General features: G+C 41.0%; 1 protein-coding gene across 5 annotated transcripts in view; it reads right to left on the bottom strand.

Moving 5' to 3' along the window:
• Srpk2 (SRSF protein kinase 2) overlaps positions 1-20454 on the bottom strand; it is a 288108-nt gene that overhangs the window by 68293 nt on the left and 199361 nt on the right. For all 5 annotated transcript variants that reach the window (XM_023719454.1, XM_023719456.1, XM_023719457.1 and 2 more), the window contains one exon: positions 10616-10770. In XM_023719454.1, coding sequence (XP_023575222.1) covers positions 10616-10770 — 155 coding nt within the window. The remainder of the gene's footprint in view (positions 1-10615; positions 10771-20454) is intronic.

Raw genomic sequence — 20454 nt, 5'->3', positions numbered from 1 at the left:
GCAAGGATTTCCAGGCCCTGATGGCAATCCCATTGATTTGCGCATAGACCTGAGCTGGATAACCCGTCTGCTGATTAGCAAAGCGACCTTGACCTAACAGCATATCTCTATCCCATGCAGGGTCACCTGCAGCTTGATTGGCAGCTGCTTCCTCACCTGCAAACTCAATTAGAAAGGTTCTCCAATCAAGATATTGCCCAGGGCTCAAGCACACTCGGGCTACACCACTCCAATCCCCAGGGGTCATGCAGTAGCGGCTAAAGGCTTCCACCCGGGGGGACAGTGAATGCGGCTGAATCGCCGTAGGTTCTAACAGATTCAGCCAAGGACTTTATCGTCTTGAAGTCCAGGGGATCATGGTATCTATTACCTTGGGCGTCCTGAAAAACAGGATACGCCAAGGAAAGCTCCAACCGGACCGTCCTCTCTAAGGTTTTCTTCTTTAGTTTAAGCTTTTTAGAATGAAGTAGCTCTTGTAGAGCCAAAAAATTGGGTGCAAAGTAGATGCGCCCCTGATTCAACTTATACTTTCACTTCGGAGTTCGCTCGTAGGCAAACTGGATTTGCTCGTAGGCGAACCTTGGCGCTCCTACTTTATCTACAGATAGGAGCCCTAAACCCCGCTTTTGTCGTGGATCCCCAACTTACCCGGGGACTTACCGGTGCACCCCCTGACCGCTGAAGGTTCTGAGCTGATGGCTTGAGATGGAGTCCCTGTACGGGCCACCACTTGTTGTGCACGACCTCACCAGCAAGGAAGATGCAACAACCAGCTCTTCCTTCAACGGTTTATTCAGGCCCCTGATTACAAGCTTCTTCTATTCCAATCCCCCAGCCCTTGGCTAATATATACTCCCGAGCCCAATCCCAGTGCGCCACGTGGGGATAACCCATGGGTCCAGCATATACGGAAGCAAATCATGACAGCAGCCCTGGCCAAATAAGGAGTTGTTGTGCACAGAAAGCGCTCACCCATGGGGGGGTGGGGGTGGGGGGGTTGGAAGGCGGAAACCAGCACCATCTTGTAGGCGCGGTCCTTCGCAGCTCTCCACAAAATACATGTTTCAGGCAGAAAATCAAGACACAGAAGAAACAAAAATACAAGTCCTACTATCCAGAGGTACCTAGCTATTGTCCACATTTTTTAAACTGAGGTAAAAATGTGCATATATTGATAACCAAAGAGCTGACCTACATTAATTCACTACTATTTGACAAATATAAACACTCATCAAGTCAGAGCACTATCAGATCTACCAAGAGTTAAAATCTCCTGGGTCTTCATAAAAGCAATATAATGAAGTTGTCTGAGTTACTTTTCTCTCATTGCTGAGACAAAATACCTGACACCCAAAAGGAAAGGAAAGGTTTCGTTAGCTCACAGTTAGTGCAGGTTTTAGTCCCTACTCAGCTGGCTCCAAGGCAGAGTGGCACCTGGCAGAGGGCAGCTGTTCATGGCCAAGGGAGACAACAAAGAGCAAAGGGAAGAGGGGCTGAGGGAGCCGACAAGCCTCTCTCCCCTCCCCATATTGTATGCAGATTATCCACCCCAAGGCAGGTGTAGCACTCACACCCCTAAACCCCACATTGGATCACGAACTAATCACCAACTCTAGAAGCCGCCACAATAACTGCATGAGGCTTTGGGAGGACACCTAGACACAAGCCATACAGAAGTGTTAGGAAGTTTAAGAATATTTATTACTTTTGAGTTACATTTGTCTGTAGTGCTGGACACAGTGGTGCATGACTAAAATCCCAGCACTCAGGAGGCTAAGGCAGGAAGAACCAAGTCTGAAGTCCACCTGGGCTGCATACTGAGTTCAAGACCACCTTGAACTACAAAGAAAACCCTATCTCAACAGAACAAAACATTTGTCCGTGGCATTAATGATTTCAATTAATCATGAATGAAGAGTTGTCCTTATTTTTATCAAAATGAAAGAATATATTTCTATAAAATATTTGAGGTTGCATACTGTCACTTTAATAAAGAAAAACAGGCATTTTGTAGGACAGGGTTTTTCAACCTTGGCCACTACCAACATTAGCAGCTGAGTAATTTTTATTACAGGAATTGTCCTATGCAGCATATGATGTTTCCCAGCATCTCAGGTCTCTACCCAGTGGACGCCAGGAGCAGCTTCCATTAGGGAAACCAAAAGCATGTCCCAACCTTCACATATGCGCTGCCTCAGGACAAAATCACCACCAGTAAAGAACCACTGATGCCGGATAGTCAGCACGGGTTTTATACTTACATTTCTAAGGTGATTTTGTATAAAATGTTCTTTTTTTCCTTAAGGAAAAAAAAAAACCCTCCAAAAGAATTCAAAGTCATAGACTCTGGAATGATAGGAAAAGGAGAAGACAAAAGGCCAGTGAAAATTTACAACCAACATTAAGTGTTGGGAGTTACTAAAACTCAGCAAGTCTGTGCTTTCTACAGATGAATACACACCAGTAAAGGTAATTTGTGTATAAGAAAAGAAGTTAATCTGTTTCTAAGTGTGTAAATACTTACTATTATCATATGCTTTGAAAATATTGGCCCTATCATTACAAACATAAGCTGCATGTCACTCAAATGTGTATGATATACAAGAATTCTAGAACATTACAGATGTTTTTAAGGCAAAAGTTAAAAGACTTGTTCTTTATTTCATGGATCCTTCAGGCCTGTCAACCTGCATGTGCTGAAAAACCCCTCAGACAAGAAGCAGCATGAGCGCTCTGTCTCTGAGCTATAGCCTAACTGCACTGTGAGCAGCTCAAATGCAGCAGGCTAACAAAACACACAGCCCTTCACCACAGAACTTTCAGACTAGTGAAAAGGAGATTAGGAATGAACACAAAAATAGACCTATAATTACACACCAAAGCTAAGCTGGCAGAACAACTGAGAAAACCATAGGGATGGGGCCTAAGATTTGCTATGGGGTCCAGGAAGGTATTTCCAAGGTAGTAACGTATTTTCATACCAAGACAGACAACAACTGTGTAAAGATAGATTTCTCCAGAAACAATGTGATAGATAACAAACAGGTGCCAACTTATCTAAGAATGAACTAAGATACAAAAATGGGAGCCCCAAGGAGTTAGAACAGGCAGCTTGCTATAACGAAGCGTGATCCTAACTAACACCTTTCACTAGTACCTTGCAGCAGTTACGTGCTAAAGGTTCCAGAAAGGAATGTAAGGCAGTGGTGGCAAACCCACGCAACATGTACTGCAACAGGCTATTTATATCACTGAAAGTCCTAAATGGTTCACTATCACTGATAAAAGGCAATTCAAAGCAATGATTTCTCTTATGCTGTGAGTCAGATACACAAACAGTGAAGGGTCACTATACATAACTATGCCTTTAGTTTAGAAAGAATGATACAGCTGGGTGTGGTGGTACATGCCTATAATTCCAGTACTCAGGACGCTGATACAGGAGAATTGTCTAAATCAGAGGGCATCTTGGACTACAAAGGGAGTTCAAGGCCAGCCTAAACTACATACCAAGATCCTGTTTCAAAAAACAAAACAAGGGCTGGCCATAGTGGTGTATGCCTGTAATCCCAGCACTCAGGAGGATGAGGCAGAAGGATTACTGCAACTTCAAGGCCAGCCTGGGCTACAAAGTAAGTTCATAGTGAAAGCCAGGAAGACGGCTCAGTAGAGTAAGTGCTTGCCTGATAAGTACAAGGGCCAGAGTTCAATCCCTGGCTCCGCCAAAAAGAAAAAAAAAAAAAAAAATGTCTCAAAAAGACAAAACGAAGGGGCCTGGCAGAATGGCTCCCACAAAGAAGGGTAGTGAGAAGAGCCACTCATCATCAATGAGGTGGTGACCCGAGAATACGCAATCAACATTCACAAGCGCATCCACAGAGTGGGCTTCAAGAAGCACACCCCTTGGGCACTTAAGGAGATCCGGAAGTTTGCCATGAAGGAGACGGGGACTCCAGATGTGCGCATCGACAACAGGCTCAACAAAGCTGTCTGGACCAAAGGAATAAGGAATGTTCCATATCGTATCCTGGTACAGTTGTCCAGGAAATGGAATGAGGATGAAGATTCACCAAACAAGCTGTATACCTTGATAACCTACGTTCCTGTTACTACGTTCAAATATCTCCAGACAGTGAATGCGGACAAAAACTAACTTTGAAATGAAGTTACAGAATTGCAAAAAAAAAAAAAAAAAAAAAAGGACAAAGCAAAGAAAGGAAGGAAGGAAAGCACATGGCTTAGATGAGTAGACCCTACCCTTCAACATGCAGAAATATCACCTGATGAAGTTCCAGTCCTACTCCTAGGGATTCCAATTCAAGAGTTTACAGTGCAGCCTAGGAAAGTACACCTATGGCACACCCTTCATTCCTCCCTAGCAATTTCTGAGACTCTAAAATCTCTACTTCACAGAAGCACTGCATGCAGACTCACTACATGATCACATTACATACGCCCTCCTGGGAGTGCTTATTTACAAGCTGCCCCTGTCTTCAACCGATGCTATCCCTTAGCTTGGAAGTAGAATCTGAATAAACAGAAAAGCTTGCTGCTACAGTTCCTGCCCAGACAAATGACCAGAGGTGACATTTAAAAAACACAGGCAGTGTTGACATCTCTCTTTCCAGAGGTTGAGGAAGTTCACCCTAAAAAGAAGACAGCCAGAGAGCTAAGAAAAGCAGTGTCAATTCAAAGGGGAATATACCAAGAGAAAACTGCAGCACAAAACTGGTAAAAGTAGTTAAAATCCCTCATTTTTTTAACACCCTTTTGGGTCTGTCCCAGCATACATAGTGGTACATGCCTGTAATCCCAGAATATGGGAAGCTGAGGCAGACGGATGGGAGGGAATTCTTTGTGAGTCTGGTAGTAATGCCACATGCTTTGTGTGTCATCTCAGGTAAGCCCTCTAAAATTTTAGGTAGTATATAATCACATCATAGATGAAAAAACTCAGAGCCTACAGAGAAAACTTATCCATCAGCCAGGTTGAGAACCCAGGTCTCTTGGACATCAGTGCAGAGATGTCCTGGAAAGGTAAAGTTAAATAATCTTGCAGTAAAGAAAGAAAAAGCCAAGGACCATTCCAAAGGTGATCCAACAGTAGTAGACCACAAGGAACAACGCTGGTGTACCAGAACCCTGAGTGGCTATAACAACAGAAGGCGTGCATGCACAGTTTGGATAAATGAAGATTTGAAAAGATGAGTGGTAAAAAGAGCAGATGCAGTTGGGGAAATAGCTCGGTAGACTTAGTGCCTACCTGGCAAGCACAAGGACCTGGGTTGGAGCCCTGGAACTGCATGCTCTGCTGGACCTAGAACCCCAGGCACACCATGCCAGCCACCAAAACCGGGTATGGTGGTACATGCCTGTAATCCTAGCACTGGGGAGGCTGAGACAGGAGGATCACTATGGGTCCTAGCTGTGTGGCAAGACCCTGTACCAAATAAATAAATAAATAAATAAGAGCAGATGTGCCTTTCAGCCTGAACCGCCATCTTCCAGTAATTTGCCAAAATGACTAACACAAAGGGCAAGAGGAGGGGAACCCGGTATATGTTTTCCAGGCTTTTAGAAAACATAGGGTTGTTCCTTTAGCCAAATACATGCGAATCTACAAAAAGGGTGATATTGTAGAATCAAGAGAATGGGTACGGTGGAAAAGGAATGCCTCACAAATGTTACCATGGCAAAAGGAGAAGAGTCTACAACATTACCCAGCATGCTGTTGGCACTGTTGTAAACAAGCGAGTTAAGGGCAAGATACTTGCCAAGAGGATTTTTTTTTTAATATTTATTTATTTATTTACTTACTTATTTATTTAGTGTGTGGCCAGCTCAGCCCACCAGGGGGCGGGCGGGCCAGCATGTGGTGCTGGGGGATTGAACCGAGGTCTCTGTGCTTTGCTTGAGCTTAGTTTGTTCTAAGTAGGTGCTTTAGACCACTGAGCCATCTCACCAGCCCCTTGCCAAGAGGATTAATGTGCGTATTGAGCATATTAAACACTCAAAGAGTCATGACAGCTTCTTGAAATGTGTCAAGGCAAATGATCAGAAAAAAGAAGGAAGCCAAAGAGAAAGGTACCCGGGTTCAACAGAAGTGCCAGCCTGCCCCTCCTACAGAAGCGCACTTAGTGAGGACCAGTGGGAAGGAACCTGAGCTATTGGAACCTGTTCCCTATGAATTCATGGCATAAACTGGGGATGTTGCTCTGCCATTCAGTACCTAACTGGCAGTTTAAGTGTTCTAGGTCCTACATAAAAATAAAATCATCCTGTGTTGTAAGGGTGGTTTTCTTAGTTAAACAGCTATGTGGTGCCTTCTTATCTCAGAAATATTTGCAGCACATTTTTACTGTACCTAGTAATTGTGTCTAGTCTTTACTCTTCAGTGTTTTTCTTGCTCAAAAGATATTACTGAGGTATTGTGCAGGTGTATACCCAAATATTCAAATATTTATAAACTATTTATATTGGCTTGAAGATCCTGTAAATCATCATTGGAAAAGATGTATCAAAATAAATGGAAGTCACTTCAGAAACAAATTTAAGTCCATTTCAGTTAAATAAATTGTTTAAAGCACACACACACACACACACACACACACACACACAAAAGATACACTTAAGTGAGAAACAACAGTGATCCAGAGGCTAGCAGCAGCTACCGCTGAGGGATGGGGTTCTAGGTGACATCACCCCGCCCCACAGTGTTTGTATGTCCTAAGGTATATTTGTAAAAAGAAAAACATTATATGGTATGTCGTATTGTGTTTTGAGAGAGCTGAGAAGTGACTGGCAGGGCATTGCCTCTCCACTAATAAGGGCAAGGGAAACAAGAACAGGTAGAGTGACAGAAGACAAGATGCCTGGCCTAAGCAAAACGTCCTCCCATCTGGGAAAGCTCACCCTCCTCATCCCACTTCCTGAATACTTACTCTGAAAGCTACTGGGCAGGGCCAGGCAACAAAGCATGCTGATGTACAAGCTAGGGAAGAAAGGAAAGTGAGATGACAGTAATAACGGTGACTGTAACTGGTGACGCATCAGGCACTAGAAGAAATTAATCAGTTCAGTAAACAATACAAATAATGAGAGTCTGGTCTTTTATAGTAAAGTTAAAAAAAAAAAACACAAAAAATAGAGAGAAAACTGGGCTAATTCTCTGGTGAAATCTGAGATATCAAATTAAACTCATGAGTTCAATATATTCAAAGATGAATAGAAAAATAAATATAAAGGAAGAATGTGGGTCTCTAGCTCTGTACTAAGGTCAGGAAGCAGCAGAAGTAATTACTAGCACTGGGATAATTACAACTACCCTAGACCGCAGTAATAAACATACCTTATGCCCACACCTTCCTTTCCAAAAACTATTCTTCACTAATAGGAACCAGGGCCCTTGTAACACAATTTGACTACAGAGCTGAAGGAGAAAAATACAAGATGAACCAAGAAAATCTACTGTATTTGAAGTAGTGTTTGAAGAATGCAACATTTCAAAAGTGCTCAGAATCAAACTGAAGGAGCTCGTTAAGGACAAATTAAGGTAAATCCAAGCACTCTACTAAGTAAGGCGACTGACTAAGTATAACCACTATATAAAATAGAGTCTATGACGAGTGACGTGAGTCTGAGATAAAAAGTCAGACACCTGGGGGAGGTTGGATGTATTGGTTGACATGCTTAGTCTCAAAATAACTCAACAGCAGACAGCATCTCAACTGACATCACCTCTGATGGGCTAAGAGGAAACGGGGTGCTGCCTGCAAGGGTGTATGAGGGAAGCATAGCATCACCCCCCCGGGTACTCTTCCCAAGAAACAATCCACAGACAACTAGCCTACAATCTTCACGTCAAGGTCAGGAAAGCCAAGAAAACATTGCAGAACTCTTCCAAACTAGAAGATCAACATGGCAAGAAAACAAAATATAGCATATGATTCTATCATGCATCCATTTTATCATCTGCAAACCCCAAGTGGAAGCTGAGGGCTAAGTGGTACCAACACAGTGGCATTAACTCCCTGATCTGGGTTGGCTGTATTGTGCTTTATTAAAAAATGTCTTTGATCACAGGCAAATATACTAAAGTATTCAAAGGCAATAAAATACTATTTGTCACTATGAGTTCTGGTGGGAAAAGCTCTCTGTTACCCATTAATAAAAAACAAAATGTGAAAGCTGCAATTCTTAGCCCAGACATTCCCACTCAATTCCTTAAAATGTTATGGTTTAGCTCCTAAGTGCCTCCTTAGGCCCACATGGGAAAGGCTTGGCTGCCAGCTGTGGAGGTGGGAGAACCTGTGTGAGGAAGTCCCGGGGAAGGGTCAGACTGCTGGGAGCAGGCACCTATGAGAACATCAGGACTCCAGCCACCTCCTCTTTCTCTCTGCTTCCCAGACACCTAGGGGTATTCGGCTTTTCCACCACACTCTCCATTCCATGAGGCACAGGACCTTACCACGAGCCCAAAGCAACAGGGCTAGGCAGTCAGGGGGTGCAAACAAACACTGGGCCAAAATAAACTTTTTTCCTCTTTTTAGGTTGATTATTTCTGTATTTTGCCATCATGCCCGAAATATGAGTAATACAGACGCCTTGGGTGCATTTCCATCAGTTATCTTAGACAACTATGATGATAGTGGACACCACAAAATTCAGAGTATGGCAGCTGGCACGTTGTAATGCTGATCAGGGGCACAGGATACTTGCCAAAACTAAGGAGAAGGAAGAGAGAGGCTGAGCGCAAGCGTGTTTGCAGATACTTGCATAAATGCAAGGTGAAACCTTATCTTCTCTAACAAGCCTCACTGAGAGTGACTTAAATGCTCTTAAGATGTTGAAAGGAAGGAAAAGCTCATAGACCCCCGCCACCCCACGCCTGGGCCATTCTTTCTTCTTAGCCCAATACTTGGGGATGATATGGGCTGGCCCCAGGAGCTGGTAAGGAGGTGCAGGTGGTAATGGCTACCTCTGTGGATCCACATCCCAGGGAGCCCGCTGGGGAGTATTTCCCTCCAGGACCTAGAAGATTATATTCTGAAGAGAAGAGCTAGATGAATGACTCCTAGAAGCTAACCTAATGCTTTCATCTCAGCAGCAAACCCAAAACCTAGCCATCTACAACTTCTCTTGTAACAACTTACTTTCCATGTCAAAAATGCAGACTGAAAGAGAAGATAGAGAATGTTCACCTTTCTCTCTTTTTTTTCTTTTGTATTTTTAGGGAAGGATCCACAGCATGTTCAGGGTCTCACTACTAGATCAGACTTAAGAGTGATCCGTCTGTTTACAGCCTCCCAAGAGCTGGGATTATAGGCGCATGCCACCGTGCCCGGTCTCAATTGCTATCTCAGCGTCCCCCGCGGCAGGGCCAGCACAGCAGGCCTGGCCCCTGTGCCTGTTTGCAGGTGCTTTCATCCACTGAGCTATTAGGTCAGCCCTCACTTTTCAGATTGTCTCAGTATCTTTTATTAGACAGCATGAGCCTTTTGAGTCATTGCCACTACTCATAAATCAAATGTTAAGAGTCACACTTTGTTTCCTAAGGAGAAAACTCATTTTATATGTAGGCACCTGTACCTACAGAATTAGGTTAGAGTAGAAGTTTAGTTGTCATACTTTCATAACTTTCCCTTAGCAGATTAAAAAAAGGTACACTGTTCTAAACTAACACACAAATGACTTGCATCCATTAGATAAATTAGAAAGAAACTACAGGTCCGAAGATTTCTTAATGTTTTATGGTCACTTCATGCATATATCATCTACTATTACGCTATATGGAACGTGACTTACAAACTTTAAAACTCTGTAGGACCTAAGTCATCTCTTCAACTGCGCAGAAGCTGAGAATGCCAGGGAATTAAAATCCAAATGAGTAATCCAAGAAACAGGCAGCTGATTGGACACAGCAACTTCCTTCTTTCCTAGATTCTTGAGGGTCCAATCTACATAAGTATCATGTCTCCATCACACTACTTTCTATATTCACCACCCAACATGCTTGCCCTTTAGAACTTTGTGTAGTTTGAGTCTTAAAGCATCAATACATGAACACTCTACTTAAATAGTTTCTATGTATTCTATGAAATTACAGCTGAAAACAAAATCCACCAAGCCACACAATAGCAAAACCCACAGAATGTCTCTTTCGTTATGTACAATGCCAGGAAAAAGTTTCTCTGTAAACAAATGTGCATGCTTTCATTCCATAGACAATGAATATTATGTAATTCAATGCTACACAGAGAAGGCAATGGTTCTCTGTTAGGCTAACAGCCAAAACCCTGGAAATCAAATACAAGAGTTATAATTAGCTCTCAACGGGAGCCTGGTACCTTCTTTTCCCTATGCTTTTCTTGGCTGGTTTATGTCCTTTATTTTTAATTACACCAGATGAAATGCTTTTAAAGGCAAGTATATGTGTACATGTTTTGTATCATATCATGTGTTTTCTGACACTATTCTCCAGTCAATGATCAGGAAAGCTAATGTAATAAAGACCAAGCAATGCACATGCCTCGTTCCCCTTGCCAGTCCTCAGCCCAGCCACATGGAACCCAGCGAGGAAGGCACCATCATGCTGCCACATCCGCCATACTACTACCTTTGCAGTAATCCGCAGGATCCTCCTGTTCCTCATCATCTGATCCCAGGATCTCCTCCTCTGGCTCCGGGGGAGTAGGGTCTGGCAGTGGTGGTGGTGGTGGAGGAGGAGGTGGAGGCGGAGGAACTAAAGGAGCTTTCTGTTGAGGCTCCGGCCTGAAAGATGGAGAGAATATTTCTATTTACTCAGAAGTAAATCTTGCATTATGGAAACATTTGAGAGTTTCTTAATAAGGGAAAAATTAAAACTTGTCACACAGTAAGAAATGCTGATTAATGTCACTTCATTTTATTTTTAAAATTTTTTTATTTTTTTGTCACTTCATTTTAGCTGAATTTAATTATGCTTCAATATACAGATGAGGGGCTACCCTTATGAATGAAGGAATATTTTATGGGAATATTTTCACAGTTTAAGAATTTCTTAAGGCTTGAAAATGCTATGAAATTTCAACAAAATTAACAAGTACACTACAACACACATTTTCTTTTTTTTTTTATTTTATTTTTTTATTTTTTTGGTGGAACCGGGGATTGAACTCAGGCCCTTGCGCTTGCCAGGGAAGAGCTTATTCCACTGAGCCATCTCCCCGGCCCCACAACACACATTTTCATTAGAAAGTGTCCTACAAAAATTTTAAAAAGACAGAAGCAAGCAGCCTTAAGTCAGAATTTTCTTCCCATAGAAATAGTAGGAATAAGATTAATTTCCAGAATGATTCATAAAAGTTGATTAATATATAATCTACCTAAAGTATATTTTCAAAAAAAATAAAGTATAGTTTCATTTAAGAATGCAGGTTTCTATCAGCCTTACTTATGAAGAACACTATCCAAAACAGGAAATAAAAGAAAGACCCATCATCAGTCAAGTACAAGTACAGTCTGTCCATGCTACAAAAGTCATTTCCACTTGTCCCAAAAGAGGTGAAATGATGTTTTTAGTATAACCTTTTACAAAGGAGAGAAAAGGGAAGAAAAAAGTTTTGATGGCTTAAAGAGGCAAACCTTGAAATATCAAGAATAACTCACACATAATAATCACATTTGCTTGGAAGTGAAACACTTGAAAGGGATTCTATAAAATCAGCTTGCAGTTGCTCTTCGAGTTCATTGCAGGAGCTGGGAGTGTAGCTTAGTGCTGCACACCTGCCCAGCATGCATGAGGTCCCAAGTGCAGTCTCCAGTTCTGAAAAATTCAAATGCTATTTCTAACCATGTCCCAATATGGAAAACACGAAGCTACGATCTCAATTCTGATACCAGAAGCACATGTTTCTTAAGCTGCCGTCCTAACAGGAGCACCACTGTTATCCCTGAACTGGCCTTGCAATATGGGTGAAAAGTGAATGGGAACAGAAGCCTGGGAGAAGCAGGGGTCTTGGGGAGATAAGGGTGTCTGCAGAAGCAGTGTCAGCCACGAGAAGTGATGGGACCCTAGAGAGAAGCAAGGAGAATGTCAGTGGCATCAATGTGGAAGCAAAGGAGCATTTTTTGCCTGTCCAGAGTATATTTTCTCTTTCTAAAAATACCTGGCTTCCCTTTGGGGACACTGGCACTCCCTCCACAATGGAAAGGTGATTCTAGATCCCTCCTGTCCTCACCATGGCACAGCCTGGACACATAATCAAAGCTTGCTCTTCAGCCCCAGAACTGAGGAGGTCAGCTGTCCCAAGGGTGCAGCCTCATCATCAGCTGCTACAAAGAATCAGGGACACAGAAACTGTTGAGAACACGGTCCCTAAGCAGGACCTCTATGTCTTTGCCCAATCTAAGAGCACCCAACTTTCCATGCAAGTTAACTATACTTAATATGTGTAGTTTGCCAATAAAACCCCAAACAGTCACACCTGAGAAAAAGAGGGAGTGAGAAGGACAGCAGACACATCAAAAAGTTGTAAGGAAAGGGTAGAGACTACACAAGACAGGTAAGCAGGAAGGTAATGCTACAGTATGGCTACTTTTGGCAGAAAAAAATGCTAAGTGTTTCTAAATCAAAGGTGACATAATAATCACTACTTGTTAAAATGTATAAAGACTTAAAGTTACAGTTCCCCAGGGAGCATGTGGTGATGGTACCACTCTGAGTTTGCTGGCAGTCACAGTGGGGCACTGAGGAAACAGGCAACTTCCTGAAGTGCAGTATGCTTTCTGGCAGCCTTGCGAATGCCCTTTTCCTTTTAACAGACAAGCCACAACTGACACAATGGTCACAGGCATAATGGAATCCTGAAGAGGGGAAGGCAGGGGAGGGTCACAGAACTGTCATTATGGCACCTAAGAATAAGAAATTACCTCCAAGAGCCAGGCGCTGCCCATTCTCTGAGGGAATAGGCAGAATCTCGCTCCTGATCAATTGATAAGTTAAAAATACTTCCAAAAGCTGATTGTTTCTACCTAATTTAGCAACTTTGTATAAAGAAAAAAAAATAAAAGTAGTTTTTCTGAATCTAAAACAAACTATAGAAATGACTTAATGATCTTTTCTATCAGTGCAGCCCACTAATGTGCTCAGTACCTCCGGGCCAGCGCACATGTGGCTACAAGGACTGCCGCCACATTACAGGCACCCTCACCTTTAGCCGCTGCACATCAGCAGTGTGCACACTACCACTTCCAGGTGTGACCGCAAAAATACGTCCAGATACTAACTTATGTGTCCTGCAAGCAAAACCATTCCCACTGTCAACCACTGCATTGGTAATATTTCTATATACTGTACAGGCATGCCTCATTTAAAGACCAAGTTACATTTGCTAACTGAGTTGGTCACTAAGGGACTGTATAGAGTCTGAACATTACAGTATTCAGAACAAAGAGATGGTCAAAGGAAATTCCAATTTGATGACTTTGCTGTTATTTCCGTAACTGACATGTAGTACTGTAATACATAAAAGAACATAAAGCTACAGAGCTGCACTATACAGTACAATCAGCAAAAATTATAGCATTGCATAAATGAGGTGTACTGTACAAATAAGCCATAGAGAGCCTCTATAAACAAGATATACAGGGGCCAGGGAGATGGCTCAGTAGAATTAAGTGCTTGCCTGGCAAACACAAGGGCCTGAGTTCAATCCCTGGTTCTGGGAAAAAAAAAAAAAAAAAAAAGATATACAGAACTATACAAAAAAAAAGGGGACTTAAGTCCAAGTGGCAGGTCCTCAATCCAAGCAGTGCCCCTCAGTTGCAAGTCAGAACCATCATTAGCCAGGTAGGCTGTTGAATGAAAAATACCATACGATTTTACTTCACTGGACAAGGCTGTTTCTGTGATAATGGAGAAGAGATTTTAATTTTCACTGTCCATCCCAGATGCTCAGGCACCTTCATGATAATGTGTGTGTCTCATTCTACTTAACTGCAGAGCAGCATGCAGAGCTTCACAAAATTCTCAAACTCTGGTCTAAGTGAACTGGTGCTATACATCCTGCAGTGAGGACTGTGCTGAAGCACCAAGCACTTTCTACCCAATTAAAGGGCTAAGTCAGAACACCATGAGGTGTAGGAGAGGGTGAGAAATGCTGATTTAATAGTTAACTGGAACCTTTAAATACAAAAAAAAAAAAAAAAAAGCATACATTGTACTACTGATTCACTCTGTACCTAGACAGCAATTCATACTTACCCAGATTTCTGGTCATATCAGTGGTGGGCATTTTTCTAAAACGTCTCCTAATGACCTACTTTAGAGCAATTAACAGTAATTCTCAAATCATTTAGTTTACCACGCAAGTATTAGTCCAACTTAGCAGCCAATGCTATAACTTGGATCACTGGTTACTTTTCCGATTTATCCATCCTTGTTACTGCCTACCACATACCAGGATACAATCAAGTTTGTTCCAGTGCAGACTCACAGAAGCCATGCCATACAGCCTTAGTCTGGCATCTTTAGGGAAGTTTGTAGAGGACTGCAAAACCCTATTAAATCTTGATAGTCTAAAATGTCAAGAGGTGACAGGTTATTATATTAAATACAGTCTCATGAAATGTACCAACAGATTTAAAAAAGAGACCATGAATTCTAATGAAAATCATCAACAGAAGAAGCTTTTTCATATATAAAATACCAGGGGCACATTAACAGTAGCCATAGGCAGGGGGAGAAGCCTGATAATCTCATGTTTTCAACAAATGGTAATGGTAATGTTTTTAACAAAAATCTATATGCCCCCGAAACTGGATGCCTAACCCAAACTGGATCAAAAAATTAATGAAAGAGGTCTATACGCTTAAATGAAAAAGGTGTATAAAACTTTCGGGGGAAAAAAAGGATGAGTTAATCTCCATAACCTTGGGTTAGCCAATGTTTCTTTTTTTCCCCCACAATTTTATTGAGAAATAAATAGCAATGAGACAGTTTCAAATCAAATTGGTAGGACAGTTTCAATAATTATCACATTGCATACTCTCTTCCTAGTGGTTATTTGCTGTACAAGATGCGGATATGATATCCTATTTACAAACACTATTAGAACAAATCCCTCTATTCATTAAGAGAACGTAACTATATATCTATCCTAACCGCTTTGAATACACAGATACAAAATGGACATTCATCTGCATCCCCTTTTTTGTAGCCAATGTTTCTTAGCTACAACATCAAGAGCATAAGCAATAAAAGAGAACATGATAAATTTGGTTTCATCACATCTAAAAGCTTTTATACTTCAAAGAGTACCACCAAGAAGAAGCCCACTAAATAGAAGGAAGTCTTTGCAAATCATGTAACTGGAAAGGGAACTGTATGTAAAATATATTGTATAAAGAACAAGCCAATGTAAAAATAAGTAGGAGCAGGGTGGAACTCAGTGGTAGAGCACTTGACTACAATGTACAAGAACATTTAATCAGCAGTACTTCTGACAGAAAAAAAAAAAAATCTCTGTGTGTAAAGGACTGCAACAAACATTTCTCTAAAGAAGATAAATGAGTGAAATACATGAAAAATGTTCAACATCATTAATCATGAGGAAAAGAAAACCAAAATTATGAGATATGACTCATACTTAAACAGAACAGCTACAGCAAAAAATCAGGAAAAGAAATGTTAAGAAAAAAAAATTTTAAACTTGAACCCCTCATATAATGCTGATGAGAATATAATTTAGCAAGTAAAATCTATAAATTCCCCCAAAGTATATACAGAGTGATTGATACATGATCCAACAACTATATTCCTGGGCATATGCAAAGAGAAATGAAACTATATATCCACACAAAATCTTGTCCATTAGTATTTTCAGCAGCATTATTATCCACAATAAACAAAAAAAATGTAGAAAGAACTCCAACATTCATCAACTGATAAACTGATAAATGTTCTGTAATTTTTTTTTTTTAACAGTTTTAGCATAGAAGTTCACTTTCAGCCAAGGTAATGAGATCTGCCTTGAAAGAAGGAAGAGGGAGAGGAAAAGGAAAACGAAAAGGAAGAGGAGGAAGAGGAGGAGAAGGAGGAGAAAGAAGAGGATGAGGAAGAAAAGGAGAAGGAAGAGGAATGAAAAGGGAAGACATAAAAAGGAAAGAGGAAGAAGGGAAGGAGTTTGTGATTTAATCCCGTAATGGAAAATTTCACAGTAAAAAAAGAAATGAAGCACTAATACATGCTCCAATGTGCATGACCCTTAAAAACATGCTGAATGAAAGATGCCAGTCACAAAAGAGCACAGGTTGTATAATTCCACTTTATATCAAATATCCAGAATAAGGGGGCCTGCCCCTTAACTCAGTTCTTTAAGTGACTGCTTCAACAAAGTAGTTAGGCTCAGGTTGCTGTGGTTCGATTCCCACAACTCAAGCCAGCCACACCTGCCCTGAAGACATTCAGAGAAAAAAAAAAACAAAAAAACCCCCCACAAAACCCAAATATCCAGAATAAACAAATTATAGGCAGAGTAAATGACTAGTTACTGGAGGCAGTGCAGGGTACAGGGGTTGAGGGGATAAGAGGATAGAAAAAGGCATATGAGGATAGCCTAATAATAAGTAGGGACTTTCTTTTAAAGAGTGATAAAAATATCCTAACAACATGGTGATAGTTATATAATTCTGAGAACTGAAAAGAAATGAGTTGTATACTTCAACTGTATGACATATACATCAAAGAGCTACCTAAAAATATACAAGAAAAAAAATCTATACCACTTTGTATCATCTTTGAATATCCCTTGTATAGTATTCTGCTTCCAAGAAAAATCAGAGGGGGCCTGCCGGTTAGCTCAGTTGTTTAAGTGCCTGTTTATACAAACGCAGTCAGGCGCAGGATACCGTGGTTCAATCTCCAGATTCTCATGCCTTACCAGACCTGCCTTTAAGGCATCCTGAGCCAGCCCCACCCCGAAAAAAAAATCCTCCAAGAAAAATTAGAAATGTCCACATTTGGATTTAAGCAATCTCTATCTGTATGTGTGGTCTCTTATAAGTGACCACCACATTCACAGCAAAAGAATATAATGCAGTTATCTTAAAAATAGAGTCTAATGGCCCAAAGTGTACACAAAGCACTAATTTAAGTACATGCTCTTATATACAAAATACATCATATTTTAGAGACAGGAACAACAAATTTAAAAAGCAATCTTTCAACTTGAATTTTTCACAAACTATATTGTAACTCAGTGTAAAATACAAATATTCTAGTCATTATTCCGTACAGGGTCATAATAAAAATACAGTTTTTAAAACTCCCCCAAAATATTTTTCTTTCAATATTACACTGCAATACTCAAATTATCTTATTATGCTTATCAGCATTACTGCATTTACACATATACTTGCTCTGTCAGAAAAGGAAGAAAAACTGAGAAGGAAGTAACCCTGGCAAAGCAAGCACATGGATCAACTGCCCAAATGTGCTGCGAGCCACCCCCAGTGAGCACTCCCATTTCCTTCAGCTGCTACCTTCTGGTTTCTGTTTTCTGGTTTTGGTGGGGAGCTGAGATAGAGTCTCACTATGCAGCACAGGCTGGCTTCAAACTGCAGCAATCCTCCTCCCTCAGCCTCCACAGTACTGGCATTACAGTCATGTGCCACCATACCTGGTCTGTGTATTTCTTTAGAAGAAAAAAGGACAAGTGAACTCCAGACTTGGCAGGGAACAAGTCTTGTTCTTTGTATTAATTTAGATGGAAACTGATACAATTTAACAAATATGGTTGCATTAATCTTTAATCAAAATGCCAAGAAAAGGAATTCCAGGTCAATTTCTTCAGGCAGTATTTCATAGAAGTTTACATAAAGTAAAAATTTGTTTACTTTTCTTCTTGAATTTGCTTACAGATCTAAAACTCATCCTCCCTTCCTTCATCCTCCTCACTCTCCCTCTCAGTAGTAACTGCCAGTTTGAGAAATGTCCAATTGGCACTTCTAATAACAGTATTAATCAATGCACACATGTTCTCTCAAAATAACTGATCTAAATGGGTGCTTTAACACTGAAGAAAGCCATATGCTAGGAAGGAAAGGCATAATGATTGAAAAGAGCATACATAACCTTCATATAAACTGAGCACATGTGCGCAATGTCTGCTGTGGCAGCCAAAACTGCCATTTGCCCCACCACTGGTGTCCACTCATGTGAAGAAGGGCCCTGTTCCTCTGAGTGTGTGCAGACCTCTATGAGGTGGCAACGGTAAACTACACTGGATGGCTAGACTCATCCTCTCAGTCCTTAAAAGCCGAGTTTCCTCAGCTGGTCACAAAAGGGGGAAGGCATGCTTCAGCTGGCCGGAAGGAAAATAAACATCCATGGGAGAATTGCCCACTGGGGCCCCACAGCAAGGAACTACCCTACCAAGAGCTACCAGAGTAACAGCAAGTTCTGCCCAATAGTTAGATGGATAACATGATATAAGAAAAATACATCTTTAAACTTAATGGATGTCAGATGTGTCAAGTTCGTGTCTCCTGAAACTGAAGAATAAATTTAAAGGACAATAGGTTAAGAGCAGAAAAAGGTTACAGAGAGATAGCTCCTGAGAGACAGGAGGGGTTTGAGTGGGTTGGCTCCCAGGCCCTTTATCAGGGATAATTTATACAGCAAAGGCAGGGGGTGGGTGCAATGTGAGTTAAACTCTAATTAATCAATAAGATTACACATACAGGGGCCGGGGAAATAGCTCAGTAGAATAAGCGCTTGCCTGGAAAGTGCAAGGGCCTGAGTTCAATACCTGATTACACACACACACACACACACACACACACACACACACACACAAAAAGATTACATATACAGTCTGGTAGCTTTGCTAATATTGACTTAATAGGGAAATGGGGCAGGTGCAAGGGTATGTGGCTGAGAATCTTAACTTTGGGTTATCTGTGACTTTTAAAACAGGAACATTTTAGGAAGGAGAGGGTTCCAGATGTTCCGGTCACTCACCTGTCTAATATGAATTATTATCTCAAGTTTTTGTTCATCTCTTAGAAGGCTATAATTCTGGCCACTGTGACTTCATCTTGAAGCCTTGTCTTTTTTAGATGTGTCTCTAGCCACATTTTGATGTCTTTTTTTGATACTCACTAACAAAGCCCAACGTTTTTCAATATTTTATTTATTTATTTATGGTGGAACTGGGGATTGAACTCAGGCCCTTGCACTTGCCAGGGAAGCGCTTATTCTACTGAGCTTCTCCCCGGCCCCTCGATCTCTTTTTTATTGCATGTTAATTTTATTTAACTTAGCTGTCTATAATAACCAGACAACAAGAAGCTAGTTCTACAAGTGAAAGGGAACCAGTTCTGTCAGCAACCCTTGAGTTGGAAGAAGACCTGAGGCTCAGAGGAGAACCACACATGTCAGTCCCTGACACCTTAATTTCAGTCCAGTAAGAATCCAGCTGTGGGCTGTACCCAGCACTCAGGAGGCTGAGGCAGGATTGCCACAAGTTTGAGGCCAGCCTGGGCTACACAGTGAGCTCAAAGCCTAAACTGCATAGTGAAACCCTCTCTCAACAAGACAAAAAAAAAAAAAATCCAGCTGTGCTGTGTTGCACCATTTCTAAACCTATATTACTGAGTAAACAGATAGGTGTGGTTTTAAGCTGCTAAGCTACAGCCATTTAGTATACAGCAAAAGCACAGGCATCACAACGTGAGCTCAAGGCCAGCCTGAACTACGTAAAAGACTCTGTCTCAAAAAGAAAAAAAAAAAAAAGTACAAGCATCAAGTTCCTGAAAACATGCCATGATAGTTCCTGTACCATTATCACAGTATGGGCCCAAGAATAAGGTTTGGGTTTTATTAACGTTAAATAATTTAAATTTAAATTTAATTTAAATAATATTTAATTTAAATAATGACAAACTGGGTAAGCAGGAATGTGAGTGAGTTCTCTTTTAGGCATAGGCAGGTTTGAAAAAAACCAAAACAAAACAAAACTCAAGTTTTAACATTAAACAATCATTAATTCCACACTAGAAAACAGACTTACTTTCTAAGACCATAATGTGTCCTAGCAGGAGGAACACAGCCAACAAAAAGTGGGTGAAGATATTAGTAATATCAAATCTGCTTTACAACTCTACATTTTAGATAAAAAGGAATTGGTGGCGGTTTGGTTTTTGTTTCCTCTTAAACTACTAAGAACTGAACTCAGGGTTTTCACACAGAGCTACATCCTCAGTCTTTCTCTTTTTTATTTGGAGACAGAACTAAATTAAATAGTCTGGCCTCAAACTTGAGATTTCTTCTTCAGCTTCACAAAATGCTAGGATTATAGATGTTCACCACTACAGGTAGCTTGGTATTGTTTTTAAAATATCACAGATCACCTGAATTAGTGACATGATTACAACCAGAGAACTGCTTTCTTCAAAGATACATGGAGCTGGGGA

Source organism: Octodon degus, unplaced genomic scaffold (assembly GCF_000260255.1).
Source record: "Octodon degus isolate 3935 unplaced genomic scaffold, OctDeg1.0 scaffold00068, whole genome shotgun sequence".
Lineage (NCBI taxonomy): Eukaryota > Metazoa > Chordata > Mammalia > Rodentia > Octodontidae > Octodon > Octodon degus.
This window is presented reverse-complemented; position numbering and strand designations above follow the sequence as displayed.